Here is a 14,355-nt window from a genome sequence, read left to right on the forward strand (position 1 = left end):
GTTGGAATAAAAAAAGTATTGTGATATCTGAGATGGTAGGTGGATATGTATGTGAATTTATTTTGGTTTGCAAGCGGATGGCTTACGATGCTGTGGTATTCACCCGACGCAATTCGGCAGCCACTTTTCACCAACGTGCAGGACCCAGACCAGGAAACAAAAAAAGTCTTCGAGTTGATTGGAGAAGTTCTATACTTACTCTCTCATAACTACACGTATAAATACAAACCCCATTTTTGTTACTCCAACGTTTCGAAAATCTACCCTCCCTTCCACTGAACCTTCACCAAACGCTCTCCTCCTCTTCCCTCATTCCCCCTTCTTCCTCTCCTCCTCCTCTCTCATCTTCCTCTCCCTCTCCTCCTCTCTCCTCTCCTTCGCCTCCTCCATCTCATACCTCACCACCTCCTGCTGCGCCATCTGCTTCATCTTCTTCAACGGCAGCTTCGTCAGCACGAAATTCACCGTCCTGCCGCCCTTGACGACCACCATCGCCCTGATCCTCTTCTGCGGGTTGTGCTGGTCGAATCTGCCGGCGGGCCCGAACATCCTGCGCCCCCTGGGCGAGGCCATGACGTGGGCGGCGAGCCAGCGCTCGAGGGGCTTCTTGGCGAAGTGCTTGGTGGGGACGGCGTCCCGGTCGGTGTTGAGGGCGGCGGCGTCGGTGGCGGCGAGGGGGTCCGTCGCGTCGTGGTGGTGGGGGGCGGCGGCGGCGTCGGCGGCGAGGAGGTGGTCCGGCGGCCCGGGGAGCTCGAGGGTGAAGACGAGCTTGCCGTTGACTTGGACGGCGGCGGTGAGGGTGCGGTTGGAGAGGGCGGCGATGAGGTCGTCGCTGTGGGAGGGGAAGGGCTGGTCGAAGACGCTGTGGATGGGGGCGGGGGCGGTTGGGTCGGCGGCCGCGCCGGTGGCGGCGGCGAGGATGGGGTCGTCGGCGCTGCCGGACCAGGCGCGCTGCGAGGTGGCGAGGGCGAGGTGGAGGCTTTCCCAGCACTCTTCGGCGAAGGCGGGGCAGATGGGGGCGAGCATGGTGAGGAGCCCTTTGACGCCGCGGTGGTAGGCTTGCGCAAAGTACATCTGCGCGCCTACATCGTCCCAGATGTTGTCCATGAGGAACTTCGCGTGCAGATCATCGAGGGTGTTGGTTAACTTGGTGAGGTCCGAGATGACGGTGTTGAGCGAATAGGTCGACGACAAGGAGGTGCTGACTGATTTGATCGTTTGGTGCAAGGCCAGGGTGACGTCGTCGGCGATGGCCACATCCTTGAGCCTCTGATTGTGAAATTGCTCCGGTATCTGCAATTTGGCAGCCGATTGGGTGACACGCCAGACGCGCTGCAGCCATCGCTGAACGCCGGTGATTTTAGCCTCGTCCCACTCAAGGACTTCGGTGACGGGAGCTTGGAAAAGCATGTGCGCACGCGTTGTATCGGCGCCGTACTTGGCAATACATTCAGCGGGATCCACCCCATTGTACTTGCTCTTGGACATCTTCTCAAAGCTGACATGGACAGCCTTCCCCGTCTCCTTGCTGACTGGTTTGGAACCGACCGGCTCATGGACTTCGTCGGGCTTGAGAAAACGGCCGGTCTTTGGGTCAGTGTAAGTTTTGCCATGGACCATGCCCTGCGTAATGAGGTTTCTGAAAGGCTCCCCCTTGTTGTCTGGGCCGCCGCCACTAGGCCAGAGCGGGGTAGTAGAGAGGAACTTGGATATAAAGCGGGCGTAGAGGAGGTGGAGAATGGCATGCTCGACGCCACCAATGTACACGTCAACGGGAAGCCGGGCATCCGCGATCTTGGGATCGACGAGCGATTTTTCATTGTGCGGGTCAGCGAAGCGGAAGGAGTACCAGGAAGAATCCATGAATGTGTCCATCGTGTCCGTCTCGCGAGTAGCATTGCGCTTGCACTTTGGGCATTTTGTGTTCACGAATTCGGGAATGTCAGCCAACGGGTTACCGCCTTGACCAATCTGGCCCGACTTCAACTTGGGAAGTTTAACCGGTAAATCGGATTCCGGGACGGGGACGGGACCGCAGGACTTGCAATGGATAATTGGGATGGGAGTTCCCCAATACCGCTGACGGCTGATCAGCCAATCGCGGAGCCGCCAGTTTTCCACAGGCTCAGCATCGTGCCCTTTGTTGCGCAACTCGGACGTGATCCGGTCTATGGCGGTATCCGAGTCGAGGCCTTTGAAAGGACCACATGCACTGGTGAGGATGCCTTTGCGGATGTGAACATAGGCGGCATCCCCCACTTGAGCAGATGATCGGTCGACACCATCAGGAGTCACCACCGTCACGATGGGCTCACTACGCCGGTTCTGCTTCCAAAAGGCGAAGTCACGAGAGTCATGGCCGGGCACACCCATGACGGCTCCGGATCCATAGTCATCAAGAACATAGGGAGCTACGTAGACGGGCAGCGGGTTCTGGACCTTGGTGTCTGGCGTGGCGAATTCGGATGCCGGGTTGATAGCGTATACACCTGGGAGAAGATAGCCATCCTTGGAATCTGGAGAAAACCCATTGGCCCTTGCCAAGAAGGTCTTCAGAATGAGATTCGTCTTGGCCAGTTCCCACACAAGGGGGTGTTTGAGAGAAAGGGCAATGTATTGAACACCAAACAGGGTATCTGCACGAGTTGTGAAGACTTCGACCTCAGTAAGAGACTTGTCGCCCTGAGAAGCCTTGACTTGGAAGCGGAGCTTGGAGCCCGAAGACTTTCCGATCCAGTTCCTTTGCATAGACAGCACGCGTTCCGGCCAGCGATTGTCCTTGGCCAACAGGTCGAGGTCGTTGAGTAGATGTTCCTTGAAGTCGGTGATGCGGAGGAACCATTGCTTGAGGTCGACTTGCTGAACCTTGGCGCCGGATCTCCACGAGGTACCATCGGCATTGACCTGCTCATTTGCGAGGACTGTCTTCTCGACGGGATCCCAATTGACAAGAGACTTTGCCTGGTATGCCAGACCGCGCTCGTGCAGAAGGAGGAAGAGGCGTTGGGTGTGCTTGTAAAAGGACGGGTCACAGGTCATGAATTCCTGAACGACAGCGAATTGCATTAGCTACGTATGATGGGCGCTGAGCTAGGCCCCGACATACCCTATCCCAGTCCCAACGGCCGTTCATTCCTCCCAGCTGCTCCTTCATCTTGGCAATGTTGGAGAGGGTCCATTCGGCGGGGTCAATGCCTCGCTCGATAGCCGCATTCTCAGCAGGCAGACCGAACGAGTCCCAGCCCATGGGGTGTATCACATCGTAGCCCTGCATGTGCTTGAAGCGGGCGAGGACGTCGGAGATGGTATAGACGCGGAGATGGCCGAGATGGAGGATGCCGGACGGGTACGGGAACATGGGGAGGACATAGGCGGTGGGCCGGTGAGGCAGAGGCTTGGGCTTGGTGGAGGCGGCGTCTGCCCAGCGCTGGCGCCATTTCGCGTCAATGGCCTGGAAGTCGACGCGGTCGGGCTGGGTGAAGGCGGTGCGGAGGAAGACGCGGCGGGGATTCAGCTGCGGCAGCACGGCGGCGGGGCGCCGCAGGCCGACGGCGACGGCATTGAGGCGCTTCATCTGCTCTCGGCGGCGGGGCGACGTCAGCGGAGCATGATGCGCATGCTTGGGATCTGGATGGGCGCGTCGCGGCGGGCAAAAAGATGAGAGTCGGTCAAGCCTTGGGCGCTTTTTGGCCCGGGCGCTAGTCTGAGCTTCGGCGCGTCAGTCAGTCTCTCCCCTGCGCCAAGTCCGCAACATGCGACCTGCCATCCCCGCGACTTTTCTCTCCTTCGACCGGCATGGCGCGCTGTCGTCTGCCTTCCAGCTAGCCTCCCTTCTCCCACCACACCCTCCAAGCCCGCCATGTCTCGCTCGCTCGGCGGCTATGCCAACCTGTCCACCCGCGAACCGCTCCGCGACTCGCTCGAGCTGGCCTCCCTTGCCTCTTCGTCGCAACCTTCGCGCCGGAGCTCTCTGTCCTCCGATTCGGGCGCCGCCTCCTCGCGTCGCCTGTCGCTTGACGAAGAGGACCCTCTGAACGAGCAGAACCCCGCCAGTCTGGGCCGCCATGGCCGCTCCTACTCGGTCTCGTCCGCCTTTGACTTCGCTACCAACCTCTTCCCTCTGTCCACCACCGCCGGCGGCTACACGGCCCTGGGAGCGCCTTCGGCCACCGACTTCGAATCCGCAAACGGCGCCCACGGCGGCTCGCTCGAGAAGCACAAGTCGCTCACTTACCTGAATGGCCTGTCGCTGGTCATTGGCCTGATCATCGGCTCAGGCATCTTCTCCTCGCCGAGCCAGGTCAATGCGAATGCCGGGTCGCCGGGAGCCGCGCTCATAGTCTGGGTGGTTGCGGGCGTGCTGGCTTGGACCGGCGCCGCGAGTTATGCAGAGCTGGGAGGCGCCATACCGCTGAACGGCGGTGCCCAGGTCTACTTGTCCAAGATCTTTGGAGAATGGGCCGGCTTCCTGTTCACGTGGTGCGCTGTCATGGTCCTGAAGCCCGGGTCGGCCGCCATCATCGCCATCATTTTCGGCGAATACTGCGTGCGCGCCGTCATTGGCCCGGACGCCATGGAGATCAGCTTCTGGCTCAACAAGGGCGTTGCGCTAGGCGGCTTGATCCTCGTGACCTTCCTCAATTGCGTTTCCACCAAGCTCGGCACCCGGAGCGCCGACTTCTTCATGTTTCTCAAGTTTGTTGCGTTAACTGGCGTCACAATTACTGGCATTGTCGTCGCGGCCACGGGCTGGTCGTGGAAGGGAGACGCAAGCACCGAGTGGAAGACCAAGAGCTGGTTTGAAGGAACCAACGAAAACATCTCCAACCTGGCCGTTGCTTTGTACGCCGGACTATGGGCCTTTGATGGCTGGGATAATGTATGTCTCTCCAGCCACAGCACCACCTCTTTGCTAATAGACGGCAGGTTAATTACGTGACGGGCGAATTCGTGAACCCCACGCGCGACCTTCCGCGGGTCATCCACAGCTCTTTGCCTCTTGTCATTCTCAGCTACCTCCTGGCGAACGTCGCATACTTTCTCGTCCTCCCGTCGTCGACGATCGAATCCAGCAACACGGTGGCTGTGGCATTCGGGTCACAGGTGCTTGGCCCTATTGGATCTCTCATCCTCGCCCTCGCTGTTGGCGGCAGCTGTTTTGGAGCGCTGAACGCAACGACCTTCACCAGCGGACGACTGGTGTATGCGGCGGGCAAGGAGGGGTACTTGCCCGAGATATTTGGCAGGATTGGGGTTGGAAAGCGGACTGCTGTGCGGCTGGGAGGCCGGGGAGGTCGGCAGCCCGGACGGTTTGTGCGCGCGATTTCCGACGACGTTGGCATGTTCTTCACGCCCATCAACGCCATGCTGCTCAATGCCGGGCTCACGGCTGTTTACATCATCATCGGCGAGTTCAACACGCTGGTCACGTTCTACGGTGTTGCAGGCTACACCTTCTACTTCTTCACAGTCCTGGGCCTCATTGTGTTGAGAGTCAGAGAGCCGGAGCTGGAGCGGCCATACAGGACTTGGATCACGACGCCTACGATTTTCTGCTGTGTGAGCCTGTTCCTTGTAAGCAGGGCGGTCATCGCAGAGCCTGTCCAGACATTGATTGTATTGGCTTTCATCCTGGCGGGGCTGCCTTTGTATTGGTGGAGAATAGGAAGCAAGAAGAGGAACGAACGAGGAGAAAAGGGAGGCTGGAAGTTCTGGAAACGATGGGCTTCGTCGTAATTTCGCAATGTTTTAAAACGAATCAGACTTTAATGCAAATCGCATGAACACATTGAGTGAAGATCTTCAGCCCACAGAGTGCGGACGTTGATCATGTGATTGCGGGTCCCGCGACGCGTCGCGACGCGTCAACCCGAAACTTGGACGTCAGACGGCGCCACCCCACAGCTTCGCCGTCATGGATGCCTTGGTCTGGGCGGGCGACATCGAACTCTCGAATGGCCGCAGTGCTACGGGTAGATGGCCCCATTCCTTTCCGTTTCCCCGCGCTAACCATCTTCGCAGGTGTTCAACTCGTCGCAACACGCGCCCTGCAGCCGAACATCCCGCACGCCGCCTCTCTCCATTTCTTGGCTTGCGTCGACATCGCGCGCATTCCACTTTACCTCGCCATCGCTCATCCATTGGACGTCTATGCAGACAATGCTGCCACAGAAGACTGGTTCAGCGCCTTGCTACTCAGCCGCCATCATGCAGCCAAAAATACGGACCTGCCGTGGTGGCACGCCTCCACCGCCCAATCACCCGTCGGCATTTTGGTAGAAGTCCGGGGAGCAAACACCGAAACAAACAGCCCACTTCTCACAGAATTGCTATTCTACGCAACATCCTCACCAGCCGCACAAGACGAAGCATCAGGACTCCCATCTCCCACATCATCGTTGCCAGCTTCCTCCGACACCCTCGTCCTCCGCGCCCTCCCAATCTCCTCAGACCTCCTACAAGACCACACATCTTCCGCCACAACACCACCAGATTCCCCCAGCTCCCGCCCCCACCAACTGTCATCCAGCAAGCCGCCGCCACCAGAAACCCACACCACCGCCGACGCCGTCATCGACGCCGAATTCCACCCGCCTCTCTACCAGTTACCACCCTCCTCCTCCACCCTTCCGCACCCATCCACCACCACCACCGACAGCACCCGCAAACGCCAATCCGTCTCCTCCCTCTTCGACGCCGCCACCGAGCGCCGCAAACGCGCCCGCCGCCACGCCGGTGAAAGCATCGCCGCCGCCGCCGCCGCCGGATCCAACCTTCCCAACCCAATCCAACATCAACAACATCCACCCAAGCGCTCGGCGTCCTCCTCCTCCTCCCTCGCCGCCGCCGACACCCGGCCGCCCTCCGCGGATGCCGGCGGCGGCGCCAAGGACAAGGACAAGGACCGCCGGCCGTTGTCGCGGTCGCCGAGCGTGAGCGCGGTGCTGGGAGGAGGAGGAGCGGCGAGCGGGGGGGATGCGGTGGGGGGGAGGAGGAGGACGTCGTCGAGTCTGGGGCGGGTGGTGGTGAGTGCAGCGGGAGATGCGGGTGCGGAGGGTGGGGGTGGTGGTGGTGGCGGGCAGCAGAGTGTTGAGGCGAGGAATAAGGATGTCATTTCGCGGCTGGTCATGGCGGGGATGCGGATGTATGGGTTGCAGCAGCAGCAGCAACAGCAGCAGCAGCGGAGGAGGACGGCGGCGGCGGCGGTGCGGAAGGGGTCGGTGGCGTCGGATAATGTGGGTGTGCAGGCGGGTGTGGAGGGGGATGCGGCGAGGGATGAGGAGTATAAGCTTGTGTATCATCAGGCGTATCGTGGGACCGTTTTTGCCATGGTGAGTGGATTTCACGGATTTTTGTCCGCTTCGAGTTCCCCCTCCACGATGGCTCCCGTACTTTTTGTTTGAGGGCTTCGCTGACGGTAGCAGCGCAACTACATTGCTACGGAACCTCTTACCTTGCATATGGAGCAGCTGCGCGAAACGGTGGACAAGCTGCTCGCCATCTTCTGCACGGATCCCCTTGCGGCGTCAGTCGAACAGCCGCCGGCACCACAACAGCAACCTTTCGGCACGCCGCCGGGTGGGTTTGAGAGAAGCCCGTTCGGGCAGAGGGCGGAGCCTTCCGAAGGTACGAAGAGAGGGGCCGGGGCTGGAAAAGTGCATACACCGGTGACGAGGAGACAGGCTGGTTGAGTTTGGAGTTTATGTGAGATGATTGACAATACAGTACCATGACTGAACGTCCGCTGCTTTCTTCACAATTAGATAGCAATTCGAATTGCGTAACAGTCAGTGCCGTGTTGTAGGTGCGAAGTTGAACACGGCTTGTAGTCAGCACTTTCAGTCGCATGGAATACCGATCGAGGGACCACTAGCATCTTTGCGAGTTGAAAGAAGAAGCGTGGGTCCCGATGGTTTTTTTTTTTTTTAAAAAAAAAACCTGGGTGATTGAACTAGTGCATGATATATCCAAGAGGCCGCGCGTGCAGCACGCACAGAAAAGGACAACAAAGTCCAGGTAGTTTCAGCCACTGCATTCCTTCAATAAAGATGTTTTACACTGGTCTCCACAACGGCATACTTGCATAAAAAGCTCGTTCCGAACAACCCAAGTTTTTGAATACTGTTAATGTGTTATGAGCTTGTCAGCCATGACAGCAGCGGCAAAGTTAAGTCCTTATATTTCTAACACTAGCAGCCGTCAGGATATCATGATATATTATGTGAGAGTCTGCTCGTATCTTAACAAATAGGTCATGTTGTGGCAGCATGGTGGAGCCCATATAGTGACAGGTCTTCATGATCACCGCAATTGCGCTTACGACTTACCAATTTCGGTCTTCTGTACCTTATCCAAGACCAACATGAACCCATTCGAACATCCAGGGCAAGTACCAGCCTCAACACAGTTACATGCTATCTATCGACGAGCGTTCGTTCCCCATCGAATCGGGGCCCTTGGCGAGCTTCTGCATGCCGTACCCGCCGCAGCAGATGCACCCGTTTGAGGCGCCAAACCCCATGTCGCCATTGACCGTGGCTATAAAGCCCGAGCATCTCGGAAGCTTAGATCCTTCTTCTCCTTTACCTTAGGCTTATCATCTTTACCCATACTGTTGTCTGTGGCATTCATATTATCGTCGAGACTTTCACCTCTCGGCTTAGAGGATGTAGCCAGGACTGCCTAATAGGAGTGTCGGGGTTGAACGTGGAAGCCTCTGAGCTCAAATGCTGCCTGGAGCCGACATCGTCGTCCTCTTGGCTGTGGCTGTCGTGGTCAGGTAGCATGAAGGCGGCGTCAGCGCCATCCTTGAGGCTCTGTTACGCGCAAGTGAAGCAGAAGTCAACTACGGCGGCCTGGACCTTCTGCGTACGGCTGCCGATAAAGGGCTCATGCCATCTGGCGAAAACAGCCACGGTGAGTGTCTTTCGTCACACCCACAATATGCCTCCAACTCCGGAGCATGGTTGAACACCTTTGATTTCATGAATGCTTGAGTCTGTTTTAGTTTGTTCATCTTTGGATCCATTTCGACATGGTTGCCGGTCATCTTCTTGAGTTCCTTGACCACGTCCAAAACGTGCTTTGGGGGAGCTTCCTTCTTTGGTTGTAGTTTTCCGTAGTAGTCAATCTTCGGCTTGTTCAGAGGCTTGCCTTGTTGATCGACTTCGACTTCAAACCTCTCCTTGTCCAGAGTGGCCATTTTGATGTACGTCGGTTGAGACTCAGGATCGTTGTTGGAGCCGTCGCAGACTCTGCCACCCCAAACTCTTTCTGAATCTCGGCCCTTGCTGCAGCACTCAACATCTTCACCGCCTCATCCCAAACTCTGCCATGGCATCTCACGACTCCAGGATTGTCGTCTTCGCGCTCGAGGTGAAACATGCCATCATCAAGATCCGGCCACTCGACATCATCGTCCTCTTTATCCTCGGTCTCCTCATTCTCTTGATCCTCCTCTACATCGAACTCAGAACTCGGCATCGGGATGTCTGGATTGAATCGGCTTTGGCTTGGGGCTTGAGGCGTGTCGTCGTCCGACCAACTGGAGCTGGTGGGTGGCTCTGGGGTCTGGGGATCCCGACTGCTGGAGGCGAATTCTCGGGTGTCATGGAGGCCAGAGCTTGCCACTTTGTCTAGGAAATCCATCTTGCTGGACCGCTTGCTCCTCCGTACGGTGGCCTGTAAGAGGGTCCGCGCCAACTGGCCAACCGGCCACGCGCGCCTGCCCCGTGCCCCCCCGCCACTGCCCTCTACACCCTGCCATTTCACCTCCGCCCCCAGTCGCGCAAAACTCCACACCCTCACGCCGGACCAACCAGAGCTCAGACTTCCAACTCGTATGACAAGATGCCTCCATTGTTTATCGATTCAGACGATGATTTCGACACAATCACCAGCCGCGAGCCATCTACACTAAACCTCACCCAGGAAGATGAATGGCAAGCAGTAGAGCAGTGGTCGAGCCGGCGTGGAATAACAGAGCCAAGTCGTACGAATGAGCGCGAGAGCCGGGAGCCACACCATAGCACAAAAGAGCAGAGCAGCCAGCAGAGCAGCCGGGTCAACAGCAGGGTGAGCAGCAGGGTGAGCAAGAGCAGGGCGGGGAGCCGGGGAGGATCGAGGGCTGGGCGCACGAATAGTGGCGTTCGACCAACCGGCCAGTAACTGCCTGGTCATCAGCCAGTCGGGAAGCCACGGACAAGAGCTTGTACACCGTGCCGGTCCCGGGCAGCAGGCACCGGCGATAGATGGATGTTGAGGGCCGAAAGATGCAGTAGAGGGGTGATGGTTTGGGCTGGGGTCGGACGGCTTGTTGACAAGCTGCTGTCGAACCGATTCTTCCAGCCGGCCGCTGCAAAGGCGATGGCTTCCTGTGCTTCTCGTCTTGCTGCGTCTCGGATCGCCTGTCTTTCGTCGGGGATCTCAGCCAGAGCCGACAGTGGGTCCGTTCTGGCGTTGAAGCCCATGAGTAGCTGGTTTGGCGAAAAGCCCGTAGTTGCGTTGATGGCATTGTTAAGGCTGGCTTGCAACAAGGGGAGGAGCTGAGTCCACTCCATCTCCGGATTGGAGACGGCATGGTACCTAATGGCGATTTCAACAGTCTGGTTTGTGTGCTTAGACTGCCCATCCGCTTGGGGGTGGTAAGCGGTAGTAAGATGTTGTTTAATGCCCAACTTTTCACAGACCTGCTTCCAAAATCAGGAGGTAAATCTTGGATTACAATCCGAGATCTGCGAGGTCGGAAGACGCCATCCATGCGATAGGATCTTTTTGACGTACGCGTCGACCCATGCCATTTCTCTTACAGCAGGCGGTAGACGCGGCCAATTCCTTTAATACCGTGGTTGGCGCCTGTGGGAGGCTCTGATATAACGACGGTTTTACTCCCTAGCAGCTCCATCAGGCTCCCCAGGACTGGTGACTGATTGGATCTCCGAAGTTGACTCCCTCTGCCGTTTCGGATTCGAAGTGTCTTCCGTGGGCGCTGTGACGCTTCCTCTCACTCCGGGCATCCCACCCGTCCAAGGATGCGTGGTTTCTCCATCATGGACCACAGCGGTCAGCTTGCCCTCACTTGAAGAAGCCCTCGAGGCTGATGGCTCGTCAACTTCAGTGTCGGTCACCTCACCCGTCAACGGCACCGGCAATTGCGGAGTCTCGGACGCTGAAGCGTCCATGTTTGCGTAGATGATGAGGTGAGTGATGCGTAAGTAGCTGTGGGTCGGTGGATCGAGATGGTGAGTGGGCAACGTTGAGAAGAAAGAGAGAAATGTGCTGTCGCGGAGTCGTGATGATACTCTACGACAGTTTGTTAGTGCGTAAAGCAAGCGGTTAGGCTGCGGATTCGCTGCGTTGCGCAGTCCAGTATAGATTAGGGGACTCTGTTGGAAGGCGCGATGGCCAAGGGGGGTATTTAGCGCTTTCTCTCGGGTAGCTCAATACAACACCTGTTACCTCCTCAGAATCTCGCCACAGTCTTTTCAACGGGGATCGAACTTTCGAAGGGTGTAAGAGGGCGGCATGGATTTTGAGTCTCAAGAAACTCACAGGCACCAATTATGAGTACCGCGTGGCATTACCCATTGCACCGCGCCGCCATGCAAGGTCTCATTGGAGGGAATGACGTCTTGACGTGGCCGTTGAATACTGAGTTTGATCGCCAGTATAGCATATATACACAGCGTAAACGATTCGACCAACGTCCATGAGAAGACGAAGCTGATGTTAGCAGAAACAAAAGGTTATCATACTTTGACGCCGCTTATCTACGATGACACTGTACATGCCCATAGCTTGGACTATAATCTCCGGCCTACCATCGCATGAGATAATTCAAAAATCAGAACCGGCTTGTGGGAATCATTGGCCCCGAAAAAACGCCATATAAAGAAGTAGGCCTCCTTGACCATTTCCAAACCCATCCGCACCTTGCCCCACCGGAAAACAAAAAGAAAAACAGAAACTCCACGCAATGCAAGTAGGCAGCAGCCACCCCAACACTCCCTTTTGACGAACCCATCATTCATCCCAGTCTTACACACATAATCATCGCCTTCTTCGTCGTCATCACATCTTGAACCACATCACATCATTCCCTCCCTCTTCGTACCCACAGCTTCCAAGCCCCCGCCCCCCTCCACATCACCGCTCCGGAATGACCCAGGCCTCATCCCCATCCCCATCCAACTCATCGCTATCCCAATCGTCCTCTTCATCCGCCTGCGCCGCCGCCAAGAAGCGCTGCAGCGCGTCGTCCGCATGCCTGACAGCCTGCTGCTGGTCCTGGCCACCATCGACGCGGGCGTTGCCACGGAAGCGCACGTGGCGGCCGGCGGCGCCGTTAGCTTCGGGGCCGCCGGCGGGGAGGCGGTGGTGGTGGTGGTTGCGGGGCGCTGCAGCGGCTTGGTTGTTCGCGTTGTTGTTGTTGTTGTTGTTGTTGTTGTTATCGTTGTGCTGGTTGGGGTGGGCGCGACGCGGGGGGTGGTATTGGTGCTGGCCGCGTTGGGCAACGGCGGCGATGCGGAGCCGATCCATCTCGACGACGAGAGGCGGGAGCTGGTTCACGTCGACGACGAGAGGCGGGCCGTTTGCAGCGCGCGGCGGCATGGGGACGAGGGGCAGAGCGGCGGGAGCGGCGTGATTCTGCTGGTCTCCGGGAGCGGCGGCGGCGGCGTTCTCGGCGGCCTGGACGTCTCGCGCGTCGGCCTCGTTGGCGGCGGCGATGGCGGCTTCCCAGCCGCGGGCGCCGTCGAAGCGGACAGGGCGGTCGGCGTTGTTGTTGTTGGCGTTGCCCTCGTCGCCCTCCTCGAGTTCCCACAGGCGCATGTAGCATCCGGTGTTCTTGTTGTTGAAGTGCTGGTACGGGTTGTCTGGGGCGAGCCAGGCGCCGCAGAGGTAGCAGAAATGGGTGCGGCATTGGAAGCAGCACATGTGGTTGCAGCCGTGCGTCTTCTGGCAGGGCGACGAGCAGGTGGGGCACTGTGAGGTGTGCATGCGCAAGTAGTCGTACGAGGCCTGCTCCTCCTCTGTCAGCTCGGTGGAGCTGCGCGGATAGCAGCGCACGAATTCGCCGTGCCAGCCGGCCAGGCACACGCGGCAGAAGGCGTACTCGCAGTCCTCGCAGACCGCCAGTCGGTCGCCCGACTTGGATCCGCGCATCTGCTCCTCAACCCTGTCACGCGGCGGAGTGCCGGATTCGTCCTCGCCCTCCGAGTCGGACTCGACCAGCTGGGTGAGGTCGGTGATCTTGGGATATTTCTTGGAGCGCGCGGGTCCCTGGCACCATTTCCGCGGGCAGTAGACGGTGTCTTTGTCCGCTTCCAGCTTCTTCTTGCGCTTCATCTCCACGTACCGCTTGACCATGTCCTGCTCGATGGGTATCTGCAGCAGCTCGCCCGGGCTAACGGTCCGCTCCGACTTCTTTTTCTTCCTGTCCTCTTTCCCACAGCTCGGATCCATGCACCTCACGCTCGAGACATCCCCCTCTCTGATGCAATTGGTGTAGAAGTCCTGCAGACATGCGACGCAAAAGACGTGACCGCAGCGCATGAGGCGGTGGCACACGGTGCCCTTCTTCGGCTCGAGACAGACGCCGCAGTCGAAGGTTTCCTGCTCAAACCTCTCGCGCTTGGCCTTGATGTCGTAGTCCAGCAGCGAAATCTTCATGTCCTCGGCAACTTCGATGACGGCGCCGTCGTCACCAACGAGGTCGAAGCACCGCTCGGCGGCCTGTTGCAGGAAATCGATGTACGCGAAGACGATCTGGCCACGGCCGTATTCCTCCCACAGAGCGGGGCCCTCATCTATCAGCTTGTTCAGGGCGGCGTCCGGCAGCCATTTGGGCGATGTCGAAAGGTCGAACTGTGGCGGGTGATGGGCGGGGTAGCCGTTGGGCAGGGTTACTTGTAGGCGTAGCGGCGGGAGGTAGGAGAGGCAGTGGATTTCATGGGCGGGCGGTTTCGGAGGCGCAGGCGGGGCATGCTCTTCATTGTCGGAAGAGGGTGGGGTGGGGAGAGATTTCGGCAGAGCGCCGTCGACGGCTTGGGGAAAGGTAACGGCGAGCGGGACCGAGGGTGCAACGGTAAGGTCGATTGAAGCTTTAAAAGCGTTGGCGGGATCGAGGGCTAACTCGGGGAAAATAGCGGCGATGGAGGAAAGTTCTTCTTCGCGTTCATCGTCGGTCGAGTCGGCCATGGGTTATGGTGGCGGCGGCGGGGTGGTGGCAGCGGAGCGAGTGCGGCGTACAGCGCGATTCCCGAGATGTGTTCGCAATGCCAGCTTATCCGGGGAAGCGGTAGGTAAAAATGATTGCGGGTGGTAGCTGTGACTGGAGGTCCAGGCGGCAAAGGCGAC

The 14,355-nt window shown here is 58.3% G+C and overlaps 5 protein-coding genes across 5 annotated transcripts; 1 reads left to right on the top strand and 4 right to left on the bottom strand.

Annotated features, from left to right (window-relative positions):
* Positions 1 to 309: 309 nt before the first annotated feature.
* On the bottom strand, positions 310 to 3,574 carry BKCO1_1100048 (leucyl-trna mitochondrial; the record flags this gene model as incomplete). Its single annotated transcript, XM_020270404.1, has 2 exons — positions 310 to 3,045; positions 3,107 to 3,574. The coding sequence occupies 2 exons, from the start codon at positions 3,572 to 3,574 to the stop codon at positions 310 to 312; spliced, it is 3,204 nt and encodes a 1,067-aa protein (XP_020132726.1).
* Positions 3,575 to 3,859: 285 nt separating this feature from the next.
* BKCO1_1100049 (amino acid transporter) lies at positions 3,860 to 7,691 on the top strand (the record flags this gene model as incomplete). The annotated part of the gene is made up of 5 exons (XM_020270405.1): positions 3,860 to 4,879; positions 4,927 to 5,574; positions 5,888 to 5,972; positions 6,022 to 7,331; positions 7,425 to 7,691. The coding sequence occupies 5 exons, from the start codon at positions 3,860 to 3,862 to the stop codon at positions 7,689 to 7,691; spliced, it is 3,330 nt and encodes a 1,109-aa protein (XP_020132725.1).
* A 936-nt stretch (positions 7,692 to 8,627) lies between these two features.
* On the bottom strand, positions 8,628 to 9,648 carry BKCO1_1100050 (uncharacterized protein; the record flags this gene model as incomplete). Its single annotated transcript, XM_020270407.1, has 3 exons — positions 8,628 to 8,816; positions 8,873 to 9,286; positions 9,346 to 9,648. 3 exons carry the CDS (start codon positions 9,646 to 9,648, stop codon positions 8,628 to 8,630), a joined length of 906 nt encoding a protein of 301 aa, XP_020132696.1.
* A 530-nt stretch (positions 9,649 to 10,178) lies between these two features.
* On the bottom strand, positions 10,179 to 11,180 carry BKCO1_1100051 (uncharacterized protein; the record flags this gene model as incomplete). The annotated part of the gene is made up of 2 exons (XM_020270408.1): positions 10,179 to 10,584; positions 10,888 to 11,180. 2 exons carry the CDS (start codon positions 11,178 to 11,180, stop codon positions 10,179 to 10,181), a joined length of 699 nt encoding a protein of 232 aa, XP_020132697.1.
* A 964-nt stretch (positions 11,181 to 12,144) lies between these two features.
* BKCO1_1100052 (ring finger protein) lies at positions 12,145 to 14,196 on the bottom strand (the record flags this gene model as incomplete). Its single annotated transcript, XM_020270409.1, has 1 exon — positions 12,145 to 14,196. The coding sequence occupies one exon, from the start codon at positions 14,194 to 14,196 to the stop codon at positions 12,145 to 12,147; it is 2,052 nt and encodes a 683-aa protein (XP_020132694.1).
* Positions 14,197 to 14,355: the final 159 nt, after the last annotated feature.

This window comes from Diplodia corticola, assembly GCF_001883845.1.
Source record: "Diplodia corticola strain CBS 112549 chromosome Unknown scaffold11, whole genome shotgun sequence".
Classification (NCBI taxonomy): Eukaryota; Fungi; Ascomycota; class Dothideomycetes; order Botryosphaeriales; family Botryosphaeriaceae; genus Diplodia; species Diplodia corticola.